Source organism: Globicephala melas, chromosome 2 (assembly GCF_963455315.2).
Source record: "Globicephala melas chromosome 2, mGloMel1.2, whole genome shotgun sequence".
Classification (NCBI taxonomy): Eukaryota; Metazoa; Chordata; class Mammalia; order Artiodactyla; family Delphinidae; genus Globicephala; species Globicephala melas.
The window spans coordinates 19814949-19830619 of record NC_083315.2 but is presented as its reverse complement, the minus strand read 5'-3'; the positions used below and the strand labels follow the sequence as shown (position 1 = coordinate 19830619).

Here is a 15671-nt window from a genome sequence, read left to right as displayed (position 1 = left end):
CTAATTCTTGTTTTGATTTTAGCCACCTAGTAGGTATGAAGTGGTATCTCATTGTGGTTTTTCCCTTTTCATTGTGGTTTTGATTTGCGTCTCCCTGATGAGTAATGATGTTAAGCATCTTCTCATGTGTTAATTAGCCATTCAAATATGTTCTTTGGAGAAATGTCTCTTCTTTTGCTCATTTAAAATTTCTAATTGGGTTGTCTTTTTATTACTGTTTATAAGGGTAAAAAAAATATTTTGGATGTAACTCATCAGGTAAATGATTTGCAAATATTTTGTCCCATTCTGTGGGTTGTCTTTTCACTTTCTTGATGGTGTCCTTTGATGCACAAATTTTTAATTTTGATATTCAGTTTTTCTATTTCTTCTTTGGTTTCTTTGTGCTGTTTTTGGTATTGTATCTAAGAAGCCAGGGTCACAAAGATTAATCCTCTTATGTTTAGGTCTGTGACAACTCTGAGCTCATTTTTGTTTCATGTGAGATAGGGGTCCAGATTCCTTCTTTTCCATGTGGATAGCCAAGTGTTCCAGAACCATTTGTTGAAAAGGCATTGGTATTTTAAACTTTTTATTTACAACATGGAATAGATTGCAGAGTGGTATAATGAACCCCTGCGTTCAACTGTATCCAGCTTTAGTCGTTATCCTTCTCCCATTCTTGTTTCATCTACTGTCTTCCCCATCCATGGTCCCTCGCCCCCATCTTTTTTCCCCCTCTGGAGTATTTTAAATACAATCCCATTATTTTTAACAGTTCTCCAGGTGATATTAACATGTGGCCAAGGTTGAATTACTATTGAATAGGGTCATCCAAATCTTGTCACATAAATTTGATACTTAGAAAGCATTTTGATATTTACTCTTCATCTACGAGAGGGAGCTAAAGGTTACCCACTTACAAACAATATTAAACATTCCAATACTTAAATCACAGTTGAGGATTCTCCTCTTCTGCTGTAAAAATCATGTATTGCCTTTCTTGGCTATTAACTGGTTTCTTGAAATCAGATCATTTCTTGAGTCAGATCATTCCTTTCATCATTTTCATCAACACATAACTGTGCACAGCCCTGGACGAATCGTCAGTACTGCGGACAGTTCCCTGGCGCGTTAGTTCAATTTTCTTCTGCCTGTTACTGCTGCTTCCTGCTGCCCCTTCCTGTGGGCCTCCCCTGCCTGACTCGGGGTTTTGTCTTCCAGGTACATCCCCACGGCGGCTGCGTTTGGGGGCTTGTGCATCGGCGCCCTGTCGGTGTTGGCCGACTTCCTCGGGGCCATTGGCTCGGGCACTGGAATTCTGCTTGCAGTCACCATTATTTATCAGTATTTTGAAATATTTGTTAAGGAACAGGCTGAAGTTGGCGGGATGGGTGCTTTGTTTTTCTAAATGTTCCAGTATTTTTGTGTGTGTGAAAGGGAAAATATTTTGACTCATTGTTTTTGTCAGATAATGCTGGCTCCCCTTTTCTTCTCTCACAGTTTGTTTTCAAGTGTTGACCGTCTCATTCCTGAAATGGGCACGGAGCTAAGCCTGTGTGCAGCATTAGTACCAGCTGCCTTAACATTAAAGTTTACATTATTCATTAAAAAACCTACATGCAGTGTTGCCTGTGATGCTGGAAACCAATGTACCTGCCTTGCCATGTTTGGTTGTGACGGTGAGATGGTGACATGGATCAGTTTTGCACACAACATTCAGGACACTCAGTATTCCCCCCATTTGTTTAAAAATAAATGCAGTTCAAATTGCCACTTTCCAGTATTTTTGAGCTTATTTAATGAGTTCTGGATCATTTATATCTAATCTATATTTTAGATATAATTACTTTTTATACTTTTTTAACTCATAGTATCCACATTCCCACCCTCCCCCATTTTATTTGTTCCTCCTCAAAGCAGCCACTTAGCCCAGATGAGCAGAATCAAGCTTTCAGAGTCAAATCTGTCACCAGAAACAACTGCTTATAATTACTCTGCCTGTTTTCCATTCCCCTTTCCTCCCAGGGACAGCACAGTTGGTGCTGTTTTACTGTATCGGCTATGCCTTGGAATTCCAACACGTCACTTGAGAATACTCTTCAAGATACTATGCCCCAGTTTTTTTTTTTTTAATCCCTAAAGCAAAGATCTAATTCTCAAGCAATGTCTGTAGTTCAGTGGGGGTGAACAATGAGTAATTCATGCTAGGAATCTGTATATGTTGTTGTACTTTATAGCAGCAACATGAGTGTAAACAGTAGACAATAAAATTTTATTTAATAAAACTTTTGGTTGTGTTGGAAAAATAAAATCTAGTATTAAATGATTTCTAAGATTATATAGGTTCATTATATTCATACAGAATTCATCCTGAGATATCTATTGCAAATGTATTAGTTTAATCCTAAAAATATTGAGGGACAGTGAGTGGCCAACAAAAGGGTGCTCAGTTTTGTGACTAACATTTGGAAAGACCAGAAAAAAAAATGGTCACAATATCCCAGCCTCCATTTGCTATAGCACAGTTCTTTATAAATGACTCTTTTTTTGGGGGGGGGGGTGCTGTGCTGCATGGCTTATGGGATCTTAGCTCCCCGACCAGGAATCCTTCGTAGTGAAAGCACAGAGTCCTAACCACTAGACCGCCAGGGAATTCCCTAATTCATTTTTCAAGGTATGTGCTTTATTGCCCAAAAGATCAAACTTAATTTTTCAAAGAAGTCCTTCTCATTCATATGGTTTTCTATCGTTGTTTACTTTCTTAGTGCAGGACGTGTATCTTATTTAGCTTAGGATCACAAAGCCAACTAACTTCAGGAGGAAGGCAGAGGAAATACAGGCAGGCAGGAGAGTCGCCATGTCCACTGGAGAGCATCTCCTGAGGGCCTCAGACCACTGTTACCATGGAAATACAACCCAGTGTTACAGCTCTTTTTCCCCAAAGAAGGTGGACATACAGCTTTTAATAATAAACCTTCAAAAAAGTACTAATAAACCTTCAACGTTTAAATACTGATACACTAACAGGGCCAGCCAGTGAAAGCATCCAGACTGCCAGTTCTCAAACTGACCGAATTTCCAAAGCATAGCCTTTGATATTTGCAGAGAACATAAACTGCATTAGGCGATGTTCTAGGATTTAGGTGTCACTTCTGAACTGCACTCAGGAAAAGAAGAAGGCAGAAAGGACAGGCAGGGGTTACAAATCTCTGTCCTCCATCAGCGTTTGTGTAGCTTTATCAGTTGGCATGGGGAGTGGTTTTGCAAGAGTTGGAGGCTGTTTGGAGACTAGTTCTGTGTGCTTGAGCCTGTGCATTCTTTGTATGCTTTGGCGTCTCTTGATGAAGAGCAGTAACGAGGGCCTTGGGTGCTCAGGGAAGAGGATTACAGTCCCTGGAGAATCATGATGCCCATGATTAAAAATAAGGATTTAAGAGGCACAGGGGAAGGCTACTATTAGAGCAACTAGTTGGGGCTAAATTTTCATAGTATTCACAGGGAGAGTAGACTTCATTTATACAGTTCTCTAGTTGCATGATTCTTTCCATTCTTTTTAGGAAGTACAATATAAAGATCTATTTTTGCTCATAAAAATATCTCTAGGTAAGTCAGTGAACCTGCAGACAAGCAGACTGTACTGCAGCCTTTTTGGCATTAGTCCCCTGATCTTATCTGGCTCTGAGGGGCCTGGCTAACCCCTGGTCCAGGGCTGGAAACATGACTTAGGGGTAGCCAATGAGAACCATCCAGAGACCTCTACACCAAAGAGGCAGTAATCCTGGAGCCCCTGAGGCTACAGAAGTCCACACAACAGCCAAGCTCAAGAGGTAAGAAAATGGCCGGTGACACCGGTGGACCTTGAGGATTGGGGGCAGGGGAAGTTTGGGCATGGCATGAGCCGGAACAATCCATATTTTCCTTTAAAGAAGCTTGTATTGGGTTTCTGGTCCTTGCTAACTGTGCTGGCTATACTCACGGTTTAACACCAAGACAGTGCCCCAAACCATGTAAATCGTATTGCTGTGGGCTTGGTTTTTAGAAACTTCAAGTACTTTTTGAGGTATGGATAGGAAAAGAGATTCTGAAGTATATACACGTGCTTGAGGGAAGGGCCCTGTATTTTCATTAGCCTCTGAACCTTGGTACGTGAATGAACCGACCGTTTTTCATTACATAAGAGCTGGTCACCCTCCAGTAGTTAGATGGCTATAAGGACACTAGCCAACTGGAAACATTTGCTTATTACGAATGTTATTCTCTTTTATATCCTGTGCTATGCAGATTAATTCCATATAGCAGATAATTAGGAGAGGCCAAGAAAGTCCCTATATAGGTCTGTCTGTTAAAAAAACTCTAATGCCGTAAACGGTTGTTTGCATACCTCACTACATATTTTTCAGTGGGGTTGGGAAGCGTTGACCTAATTGGAATTCAGGGCTATTTTCCTATGAAAATACCGTATCTCCTGGATTAGAGTAGAAAAGTTAACAGCTGAGCTTTCTTTTTTAAAAGCTGGATTAAACATTACCTGCATTTATGTTGTTGTTCTTTAATGTTAGCTGTGGAGTCTAGCATTTAAATGAAGTCTATAATCTACCTGTAATTACAATTCCATACTACCACATGCATTCTGTGCTTTTATTTTATGAAAAAACTAATTTCAAATCTCCATTGAAACTAAGCTGAATACAAAGTCTTAATGAAGGAGGCCTGTGTCCTGGTTACAGAAACAAGGCGACTGTCCTTTGGCCTTAAAACTTCAGGAAGGGCTCTTCAAGCGGCTTCGTGTTTGCATGTTTCAGCGCCAGAGCGTAGGAATAGACTCTGGCGTCCACTGTCAGATGTTCATTAGCTACCAGATCTAGAGGAGGTGAAGAATACAAGTCAGATAATGAAGTTGATAACGGATAATACCCCTTATCAGCCAATCAGTGTTTACTGAGTGGCTACTATGTGCCAGTTCCTGTGCTAGATGCTGGTGGTATAGTGATGAACAAGACGTTTCCTGCCTTCAAGGATCTTACTCTAGCAGAAGAATACAGGATGTAAAAGCAGGACTATGTTTCCAGCATGAGATAAGAACAAGAAAAAGTTAAAGACAGAAGAGCACATATACCAGGTGATGATTCTGTGTATTAAACAGCAAAGCTTTAAGTTTATAGATGCAACTGTTACTTCATAGATTGCTCACTACAGGGCTTTGTTGCGCTGAACTACACAGTGATGATTCATCCATCCTCTCCACTGTCAGGGACACACAGGTTCCAATGTGCAAGTTCAGCTGTGTGCTCGGATGGACTGGATGAGGTCTCTGAATCTGACCACAAGGGCCTTTCATGAGAACTTCTGTTTTACTCAGGTGGAGGCCCCCAGATTTCCAATCTGCCCCTTGTTTCCCAGCCACTTGTTTAGGAACAAGCTCAGAGTCGGTTTGACCCTCAAAGACAGAGTTCTGTCCTGCTCATCTGTGCCAGCAGGTGCTGGGCGAGTGCTAAAAGCTATTCTTCATAGAAAACTGAACTCCACGTGCCTTCCTACTCCTCAAATGGTACATGTGGAATAAATAATTAGATTACTATATCGTGATGCTAGTAAAGCCAGGAACACTGTTTCTTTGCCCCTCCCTCTTCCTATATATATAGATCCTTCTACCTCCCTATTTTCCCCCCTCTTTTAAGGCTGGAAGGGAAGTTACTGGAAAGGAGAAGGAAGGAATTTTTTTTAAAAGGACATTTTTCTAATACAACAAATAAAAACAATAGCACATAACCTTCAAGCATTTGTGTGTCACCATTATCCCATTTAATTTTACTCCTGCCTCCTCAGAGGTAGGGGCTGTCCTACTGTTCCCGTTTAATGAGAAGAGCTAGGAGCCTGTTCTCAGCTGTAACTAACACACGGTTGACTGAGCCTCAATCCAGCCAGGCCTGTTGGCCTCAGAGTTGTGCTGTGACGGGTGGCCATGGCTCTCCCCGAGTAGACACCTCAAATCACTGCATCTCCTCACGACGAGCACTTCTAACTCTGACCCTGGGATCCTAAGGTGGTTTCTACCTTAGGTCTGGTCTATAAAAAGGTAACGTAGGGATGGAGGCTGTCTGGGCAGGTTTTGAAAGATCCCCTTGACTTTTCAAACCAGCAGGTTTTGAAAGATCCCCTTGACTTTTCAAACACAGACGTCAGAAATAAAACTGTACGCCACTGGTACTCACGGGAGGAAGGAAGAGACTGCTCCCAAAGCTTCAGGTCAAACAATGCTTCAAGTTAATTTTTGAAATAAAAACTTAATAGTATTCAAATTAGGAGATCACCCACTTCTTTGTCATGAGTGACTGGAGACGAACCCAGCTGGCAGAGGAGCCCCCGAAGGCCCTGCCACGTCTTTTGCAGTATCTCCTTGTGTAGGGTTACTGGAGGACATCGGTCCATGGAACCTTACTAATTTTTACAAAGTCCTATGAGACGGGCTGACTGGGAACCACATGTAACTACATGACAAGTAGTTTACTAAGGGGCACGCTGCTAGTTAGTTCATTATATCAGCTTATCACACTGCGTATATATTAGATGCCTAAATATTTGTTAAAATCTTTAACTTAGACCCCACACAAAGAACCGTCCAACATACTGGCATATTTGAGGATCAGTTAAGAGATTATTTACTATACCTTTGCATGGCAGGGGTTAAAGATTGAAGGTATAGAATAGTTTTGGCTAATCAGCAGGCCTATATCTTGACTGTTCTGTAGAATTAAAAAAGCCCCTAATGAAAGCTTTCACTTGACGTGGAATGTTTTGCTCTTATTTTCAAACTCTGTGCCACCTGGAAAGGAAACTTATTGTGTAGGTCAACTGCAGTCTTATATAACAGTTTCTAGGCATTTGAGTTTAATGAGGAAGAAATAGAATTATATTTAGTACCCTGTTGGTGGGGATGGGGAAAACAGAGCAAGTGGGGTAATCAAGAATGCTTACCATCAATTCTCTTCAGCAGGTCATTCTTTGGTAAGGAAATCACTTCCACAAATTCTAAACAAACAAAGTGCAAGTGAAAATAAAGCCGGACACCAGGCGAGCCCAACTGAGCAACTCACAATGCCATGGCCGCTCCCGCTGCACCACACGGCACTCAAGGCCAGCCCCCGAGCGGGACACATACCTCCATCTCCTGAAAACAAACAGAAGCGGGACATCTCAGCAAGGCCCGGAATGGTCAAACGCTGCAAGGCTTTTGTGCAAGACGTTATCAAAAAGGCTATAAGAGTTTAACAGAAACCTGGGTCTCTACTAATTTAATTTATACACGTGGTAAAACAATTCCAACAGTACAAAGTTATTGTTCTCCAAATCAAATGTTTTAATGGCCAAGTTTAAAGCATATTCTGTGATATGCATATATGTATTTTTAAACTTTGTTAAAATATACATAACATAAAATTTACCAATTCAACCATTTTTGAAGGTACAAATTCAGTGGCATTAAATACAGTCACATTGTTGTGCAATCATCAGCACTACGCATCTCCAGAACTTTTTCATCATCCAAAACAGAAAGGTGGTACCCGCTGAACAAGAATTCCCTATCCTCGGTGACCTCTATTCTACCTTCTGTCTCTATGAATGTAGCGATTTTAGGTATCTCACATTTGTGGAATCACACAACATCTGCCCTCCTGTGTCTGGCTTAATTTCACTGAGCAAGATGTTTTCAAGCTTCATGTATCAGCATGCCTCGTTGCTTTACGGCTGAATAATATTCCATTGTAAGAGTAGGCCACATTTTGTTTATCCATCTGTTAATGGACACTTGGGTTGTTGCACCTTTTGGGTATTGTGAATGATGCTGAATGAACATTGGCGTATCTGTTTGAGGCCCTGCTTTCAGTTCTTCTGGGTATTTACCTAGGAGTGGAATTGCTGGGTCACCTGCTAATTCCATGTTTAACTCTCTGAGGAACTGCCAAACTCTTCATCAGCATGTTATATTCGCTAGTTTGAAAACTGGGCATTTAAAATTAGCTGCAGTGGGAAACTGAACACTGGGAACAACTAAAAGGGACGGGAAATGGAAGACCTCCACTCCAACACATGATTTACGGTGGTGTCTGTGTCACCACCACCTTTTAGTGGGGCTGCGGGAGCACATGGAACCGGCAGAGGCATTAAAGCCTCTGAATCCAAACTTGCTAAGAAATGTGGAGCAAAGAATTTCCCCAAAGCTTCACTAAATATGGAACTCAACAAAAACAGTTAATACGGTGCTGTGCTGTAGCACCTCTGCCATTCTTACAATATTGATGGAGACAGAAATCAGAGTGATTTCGAAGATTTTCACTGTTTATGATTTAAGGCCTGTAGTCCTTATTACTAAGCGGGAATAAACTCCATATAGAAGGTATGGAAATTTGTAACTGCACATTTTATATAAAGCAAGCACAAAAATCAATGAAGTGCTAAGAGAAAAATGCTGAAATACATAAGATTAGGAAAATAGCCAAGAGTACCAATGAAGCATCTCTGAAAGACCATTATTCTATTAACAAAAATCAAACTAGCAGCAAGTTAAAAGAAATTTAATACAACGCAACCACTGTAAACGGAGCCAACACATGCTTACCTGGCTTTGGCTTAGGCCTTACGTTTTCAGCATCGTCTCCATTGATAGTTACGGTTACCATATGTGTGGTACAGTTTGACAAACCTGGATCCATACAGACAGCTGGGGAGAGAAGCAGCAGATCACCTTTCCAGACACTAGTCAGGTGTCATTCGTTTCATCACTTAAATGTCTTTGGAGGAAGAGTGGGCTTGTAACTCATAGTTTATGTATAAGTTATGCAGGGGAACTGGTTTCTCCTATTCCCTTAGTATATACGCTGTAGGTCTGCAGAACACATGTGTAGTTAGTACTCATATTTTCCCCAGAGTTCCTGAGGAAATTTTGGTAAATCTGAGGGGTTAGATGCGGTAATATCCTTTCACCACATCAAGAAAGTCTTCTAGTGAGGAGCGCGGCATACGGACGAGATGAGTACGAAATAAAGCTTAGAATGTGGGAACCCCGAAAGGCACCCACCCTAATCTCATAATTCTTCTCCAACTTCAGCCCTTTTTGCTCAGCCGTGCTCTCATGGGGCAGGGAGGTTCACTCTCAGGTGACCAACCCTCATCAAGGATTTCTCTTCAGTGAATTAGCTAATAAATAAATCCCTGACCATAAAGAACACCCAAAGAATCGTCCCTTTCACATCCAGAACAATCAACTGCTTGGCTAATTTTCAAGAGTTTGTCCCCAAGCACACGCATGGGAAGCAGCACGAACCTGGGGAACATTCAGCAACGTCGCCCTTGTAGCCAGTTTCTTCCTCGAGCTCCCGAAGAGCAGCTGCTTCTGGGCTTTCGTTGTCATCGATGAGACCTGCAAGTCCCAGTCATGTGAGAGGTGGGACAGGGAGCCCCCTTCTTCTAACACACAAGTTGCCGAGCTACGTGTGAACAATCAAGCAAGAGGTTTGGGAGAAGTGGGCGTGCAGATAAAACTGATTCCGGTTTTGATCTTTCATAGAAAAATTAAAGACAAAAGAACACCCCTGGGCAGATTTAGTAGGTTCTGTTCCTCGTGTTTAGACCTAGATGTTTTTGTGAGCATCTCACCATCAAGCTTGTTGTACAGCACGGATCTCCTGGGCGGGTAAGTGGCTTGGTGGTGGCCAGCTGGCCCCGGTTTTAGACTAGTCATGTGACTACAGCACAGGAAGCCTGTGCTTTTTTTTGTTTCCTCACATGCGAGTTGGGGACAGTGTTTCCCATCTTGCCTTCCTCCCTCAAGGTCATATGGAGGGCTCTGGAATGCAATGCTAGGATAAACGTCACCTGGGAGGGAGAAGATCGGAAAGGAGGGAAGCAGGGGGGAGGGGACTGTGGGTAACACTAGTTCATTGTGAGGAGGGAGTAAACGGGCCGAGTGGGAGGAGGCCAGCAGCATCGCAGATCCTTTCTCCTGAAAGGAATTTACAGGATGCAAAGAAAAAGTGAAACATGGGCTATTCAATTACTTTTCTGTTGTTTTTTTGGGCCACATCAAGCGGCATGTGGGATCTTAGTTTCCCGACCAGGGATTGAACCTGTGCCCCCTGCAGTGGAAGCTCAGAGTCTTAACCACTGGACCACCAGGGAAGCCCTCAATTAGTTTTAAAGTTATTAATTTCTTCAGTGAAATGGCAAGGAAGTGAGAAAGAAAATAAAGCTGTTACTTATGTGTTACTATGGGATGGACTTTGAAAATACAGAACTTTAACCACTAATGATAACTGAGATCTAACCTCTTCAGATGGGAACAAGCCAATTAAGTGCTATAAGGATGCACTGCATTCTAGATACTTCCTGTACAACTGAAAAAATATTCTAGTTGAAATTAAGATGATTTCCTTGGCCTGTATACATACAGGAGGATCATGGTTCTTCCCCATTCACAGTTTCTGGAGTTAAGAGCCAGGCCTAGTTATTACTGTAAATTTGCCAGAGGCAGATCATTAGTGATAGAAAACGAAATACCTTGACAAATTAGGAAAAGCCAATGACTCAAAAGAGGCTAGAAAGAACGCTGCAAAGAGGAGGGCAGGTGGCCTGGAAAGGTGAGCTGTGATACCGCTACGGATTACAGGATCACTGGAGTGTGGCCTGGAGGTGCCTCACTGCAGAAGTGGTTTTGTTTTACTTAAAACCGCATGGACAGATGAAAAGGTGTTCAATGTCTAAGCTCTGCCGTTCTCAGGCTCTGCCCTGGCCCAGTCCAACAGTCCCTGAGGGGCCATTCTATTCCCCAGTGTTCAGTTACTCACCGGCAGGGAATTCTAGGCAGTAGCCCCCCATCGGGGGTCGGAACTGCTTCACCAGAATGATGCATTCATAGTGAAGGGTTCTTTGCAGCACGGGGATGACCGCCACACCTGCCAGCAGGAAATAAAACCAGGAAACCCCAATGAAAGGTCAGGAACGCCAGGAATTTGTTTACAGCAATCTAACTATTGATAAAAGCCCACATTTTAAGAAATGCTGCAGCTGAAATCTGTCTTGTATCTGCCATTAGCAATAGGAAGTTAATTTAAGCTACAATACTGGCAGTTAACTTTGGAAGTTATTCTCATTAAAAAAAAGCAAGGAAAAAATAATCACACTTCCGTATTATTTAATTTTTCTTTTTATAAAAAGCTTGTTTTTATTGCCACAATTTCTTTAAAATAAAATTGAAACTAGAAGTAAACATTTAGCCCAGGGTCCAGGACAAATTTTGGTCTACACAAACCGCTACAGACATCATTTCTCGCCCTGCTGCAGCCAGGCCGCTGCCGAAGTTACATTGATCTCTGTGCTCTTCGATTTCCTTTAAGCAATAAATCAAATAAGTTCCAACGTTTGTCGTATATGCTAACTAGACTGAACTTCATTGTTTTAGGATAAAAGACCCTTTCTCCCAAGTTTACTTGGGCTTCAAACCAAACCAAAACCAAAAACCACTGGATTCTGGAAAACACAACTGCCCAGGGGGACCATCGGCTCGTCTCGCTTTCCCAGTAGGAAAACACAGCAGCTGCGGCAGCTGCTCCACTTCCAGGAAAAACAGAACACAGAACAAAATGGAAAAAAGGGAAAAACAAGGAAGACTTATTGCCCAACTTCCCCTAGACCAGAGGTGGTTTTCAGGACTTTTTCTGGGATCTTTGCAGGCAAAGCATCCAGGCTGGAAGGGAAAGTGAACTGAATGAACAGTCTTTTCCTAAGTCGTTTCCTCATCAACTTATAAAAGCAAGCAGTCAGAAAGCGCCAAGTCATGCCAAATAAGTTTTCCAAACGAAAGGCTCTCACCCAGATCCTCTGACCAGAACGCAAAAGATTTCTAGAAGTCATAACACATCTAGATACAGTATGTGGCTTCAAATTACACTGACTTAAGTTTGGCCTTAAGTATGATGACATCTTCCCCTCAAAAACACTGTTCTGAGCTTAGGTAACAGGAACCGGAAGTTATTGATAAAGAAAGCTTGATTTAGTTACAGTGTTGCAAAATAGAACACCAGAGTTAAAGATAAAAGATCATACTTGAAGATAACCCTGCTCTGAGGTCTTGGTTACAGTAAAAAACCCTCCTACCCCCAGTCTCCTAGTCCTGTGTGGGACTTCCTTTCGGGAGAGTTCTAACAGGTTTGCACTCATACCATCAGCCGACTGGCCTTTCCTCGTTGTCCGTTTCACAGTTTCCCAAGTTCTGTTCAGGCAGACAAGAAAAAACAAAAGCATTAGTGCTCAAGAGGAGACTTCTTAGGTTTTGGGTGTATAACCAGCACCTTACAGATGCAAAGCATGCAAATGTGCTAAAGATAGCAGCCAGGAACACCACGCAATAAAGATCTGTATCAAAAAAAGAGCCAACTGTGCTTTCCCACAGCCTCCAAAAATTATCAGAGAAAACCACTGCCTCCCACATCTAACTCTCTACATCTAAACAGAGGGCCTGCTCATCACTTGAGCTGCCTTTCAAATCAGCTTTCAAATCATTTACTCAAAACACTTCTGTTTGGATCATAAATTTGCGTGAGCAGCACAGCGGGCGATCACAGCTTTAAAGGTGATTAAGCAGTCAGTGCAAATCCAGCCCCTGTGCAAATTCCAAATGATATCCTGCATAATGTAAACCATTGAGACGTTTATTTATAGTTTAGATTTTAAAAGCTGTCACCTCAGCTACACAATGTAAGAAAGTAGGACCTTCCTGTTTATTAATTGAGGAATTAATAAATTTAGGTAAGTACTCTGCATGCGTGAGATCCTGTCTAAAGGGAAAATGGTCCCTAAAAGAACAAGTGGGGTGAGCGGCTCCTGGTCCCCCCGCACAGCTTTATTCCTGACTAGCTATTTGTTTCAGGGAACCCGGTGCTGACAATCCAGTTACTGGAACAACCGTGTTGTTTAAAGGGGGAAGGGCGCATGAGGGAATTTCCTCCTCACTCTTAGCCCTTCAACAGAAAAAAAGCAGCGGTTAGAGATGGGAGTAAAGAAGCAAACAATTTTGGTTTAAAAGAAGGAAGACAGGGCTTCCCTGGTGGCGCAGTGGTTGAGAGTCCGCCTGCCGATGCAGGGCACACGGGTTCGTGCCCCGGTCCGGGAGGATCCCACATGCCGCGGAGCGGCTGCGCCCGTGAGCCATGGCTGCTGAGCCTGCGCTCCGCAACGGGAGAGGCCACAACAGTGAGAGGCCCGCGTACCGCAAAAAAAAAAAAAAAGGAAGACATCTGGATGGCTCCGGAGAAAGAAAGCAAAGCACCCATATCTGACATCTGTCTCCCTACAGTAAGATTGAGGGTAAGAGGTGCTCCTCGGAGGAAACCTCGTACTTTTTATCTGGTTGTCCTGGAGGCTTGGACCTTGCCACACTTCTATTAAAAAGTGTCAGAATTTAATCTGGTTAAAAAAAAAAAAAACCTTTCGGTAAACTGTAGATCTTTTAGTATTGCACCCAAATTCTGAAGTGCAAATATGTCAAAAATGAACCTGTGAAAATCAACCAGACTACCAGGACGACTCACAGCTGCCCACATTCCTGTTAGTAGCAAGAAGCCAACCAACAAGCCATTCTGATCAGTCAGTAACTCGCAAGTGACGAAACACCTTCTGGCCCAGTTCTCTCTGCTGCCTCCTAGGGTTAGAGTCCTAAAGACTGAAGAAGACAGTGCTGGGAAAAGCACTGAAGGTCCCATCCCCAACACACTAGGAATAAAGGAAGCAAAGAGAGGAGCATCATTATAGTGGTTACGCTGAATTAAATAAGCAGTATGGAGCCATAAAATAGGTACGTATTTATAAGAAACAGTAGAACGAGAGCGCCCCCCGAGAGCTCCAGTCATCTCAGAGGGACTCAGAGAGGAGAGACGTCCATCTGATTGTTGTCTTAAAAGCCTCTTGTAGCTTTAGAATTCTGATTCTCGTTGAGTTACTCCGTTTTTAGTCTTTGTTATAAGGAAAGCCTGTTTTACTTTCTTCCCTCTAGTCAACCAACTCCAAGAGGTAGGCAGGGTGACAGAGGGGGAGCTCAGTTCTCTCCTGAATGTCAATACAGGGGCACACAGCCGGCACATCTTTACTCTCCCCAAATCAATTCCATACCCTCTTCCATGAACGAGACAATGGAACAAAGGATTTTCTAGCTGCAACTTAACTGTTCTGTACATGCAATAGTACTGTAAAGTACTGAGATTCATTCTTCAAAGCTTGACATTCGGGTATGCAATGTTAATGTTTCACACAGGCGCTCTCCGGAGGCTGCAGGGCAGCCCTACGTATGGACGGATGCGGAAGACCGTGCTGTAAACAGGCCACACAGTGTGGAGTCTGGGAGACCTGAGGCCACTCCCGACTACTGAAGCAGACTCTCCGGAGGTGAGACCGAATCCTGAGTATTTGGAAACAAATCCCCAAGTGATTCCGAGGCACATCCCTGATGAAGAAGTGCTGGAAGGAAGAGAGGACAGGGGCAGGTGCACAGCCACATGGGCCCCAACCAACACGTACTCTTCACACTAACTAGTGTTAAGGGCTCTATTTTGTGTTATAAACTTAACTCTACAGGAAGGAGAACCAAGCTGTGTCATGGTAGGTTAGGCTCTAAGCTCGGCTACGTTTTCACAAGTGTAAGTATGTGTGCACCTGTCGTGTTCCCCAAGTCTCGGGCCTCACCACACCCAGCTCACTGCACGTAACAGGTACCCCCTCCCACTCTGTGGACGGGGCGTAGTGTGTGTTAAACCAGTTAGCTTTCTTACTTTGGGTTTACCCAAAGTAAGCTTTCTTAGATTTTAAAAGCTGTCACTTCAGCTACATAATGTAAGAAAGTAGGACCTTCCTGTTTATTAATTGAGGAATTAATAAATTTCGCTTTCTTACTTTGGGTTTACCAGTGCTATGAATATCTTAATGTTCCCCATGGCTCTCCAACATTGAACCTTATTACTGTTTTTTGCTACTTTAGTAGATATAGTCAAAAGTGGTTTAAATCACTGGCAAGTCCATGTACTTTCACACTGACGATAGATGTATTTATTTCCTTACGAAGAAACTTTATTTTCATTTGATCACTTAGCAAATAGAGTTTTTATGTTAATGAATTTATATCATATAACCTGGATACTAAATTTAGTTACATTTTCCTATCTTCTCATTCTGTTTTACTCCTTTTTTGTATTTCATAAGTAAACGTTTAGCACATTTTTTCTGTTATTTATAATATACAGAATTACTAAACAGAAAAGTTGGAAAATAGAAGAAAAAGGCTAGTCACATAGCTGCCATTAATATTTTGCTAGTTTTCCTTCTAGCCTTTTCTTACATATTATTTGGCAGGGTTTAAAAACCATATATCCAATATCCTATTTTGTTACCAGCTTATTAACTTTTCTGACACTGCTGGGTTGTCTTCATGATCTGCTGTGGAGACGGCTGCTTAGATTCTGACAAATGAATACACTGTAACAATTATTTCTCTATTTTTAAGATGTTGAGGTGAATTTCAATTTATTTGTCTTTTAAATTTATGATGAACGTTTTTCATGCATAAATCTGATCCCAAATAGTTTTCTCAGCATAGTCTCAGACACCGCGGGTGCCAGGCCCCAGGAACTCCCTCCCGGCCCTCACCC

At 42.3% G+C, this 15671-nt stretch overlaps 2 protein-coding genes across 8 annotated transcripts in view; one reads left to right on the top strand and one right to left on the bottom strand.

The window, feature by feature from the left end:
• Positions 1 to 2136, top strand: part of SEC61A2 (SEC61 translocon subunit alpha 2) — a 27642-nt gene extending 25506 nt beyond the window's left edge. For both annotated transcript variants that reach the window (XM_030836953.2, XM_030836963.2), the window contains exon 12: positions 1204 to 2136. In XM_030836953.2, the coding sequence (XP_030692813.1) occupies positions 1204 to 1390 (187 nt within the window). In that variant the 3' untranslated portion in view covers positions 1391 to 2136. The remainder of the gene's footprint in view (positions 1 to 1203) is intronic.
• NUDT5 (nudix hydrolase 5) overlaps positions 2090 to 15671 on the bottom strand; it is a 26638-nt gene continuing 13056 nt past the window's right edge. For 5 of the 6 annotated variants that reach the window (XM_060293286.1, XM_060293283.1, XM_060293282.1 and 2 more), the window contains exons 4-9: positions 12198 to 12247; positions 10824 to 10931; positions 9305 to 9400; positions 8600 to 8701; positions 6958 to 7150; positions 2090 to 4843 (exon numbers count right to left, since the gene is read on the bottom strand). In XM_060293286.1, the coding sequence (XP_060149269.1) occupies positions 6978 to 7150; positions 8600 to 8701; positions 9305 to 9400; positions 10824 to 10931; positions 12198 to 12247 (529 nt within the window). In that variant the 3' untranslated portion in view covers positions 2090 to 4843; positions 6958 to 6977. The remainder of the gene's footprint in view (positions 4844 to 6957; positions 7151 to 8599; positions 8702 to 9304; positions 9401 to 10823; positions 10932 to 12197; positions 12248 to 15671) is intronic. The other variant, XM_070044820.1, reaches the window with a different exon arrangement.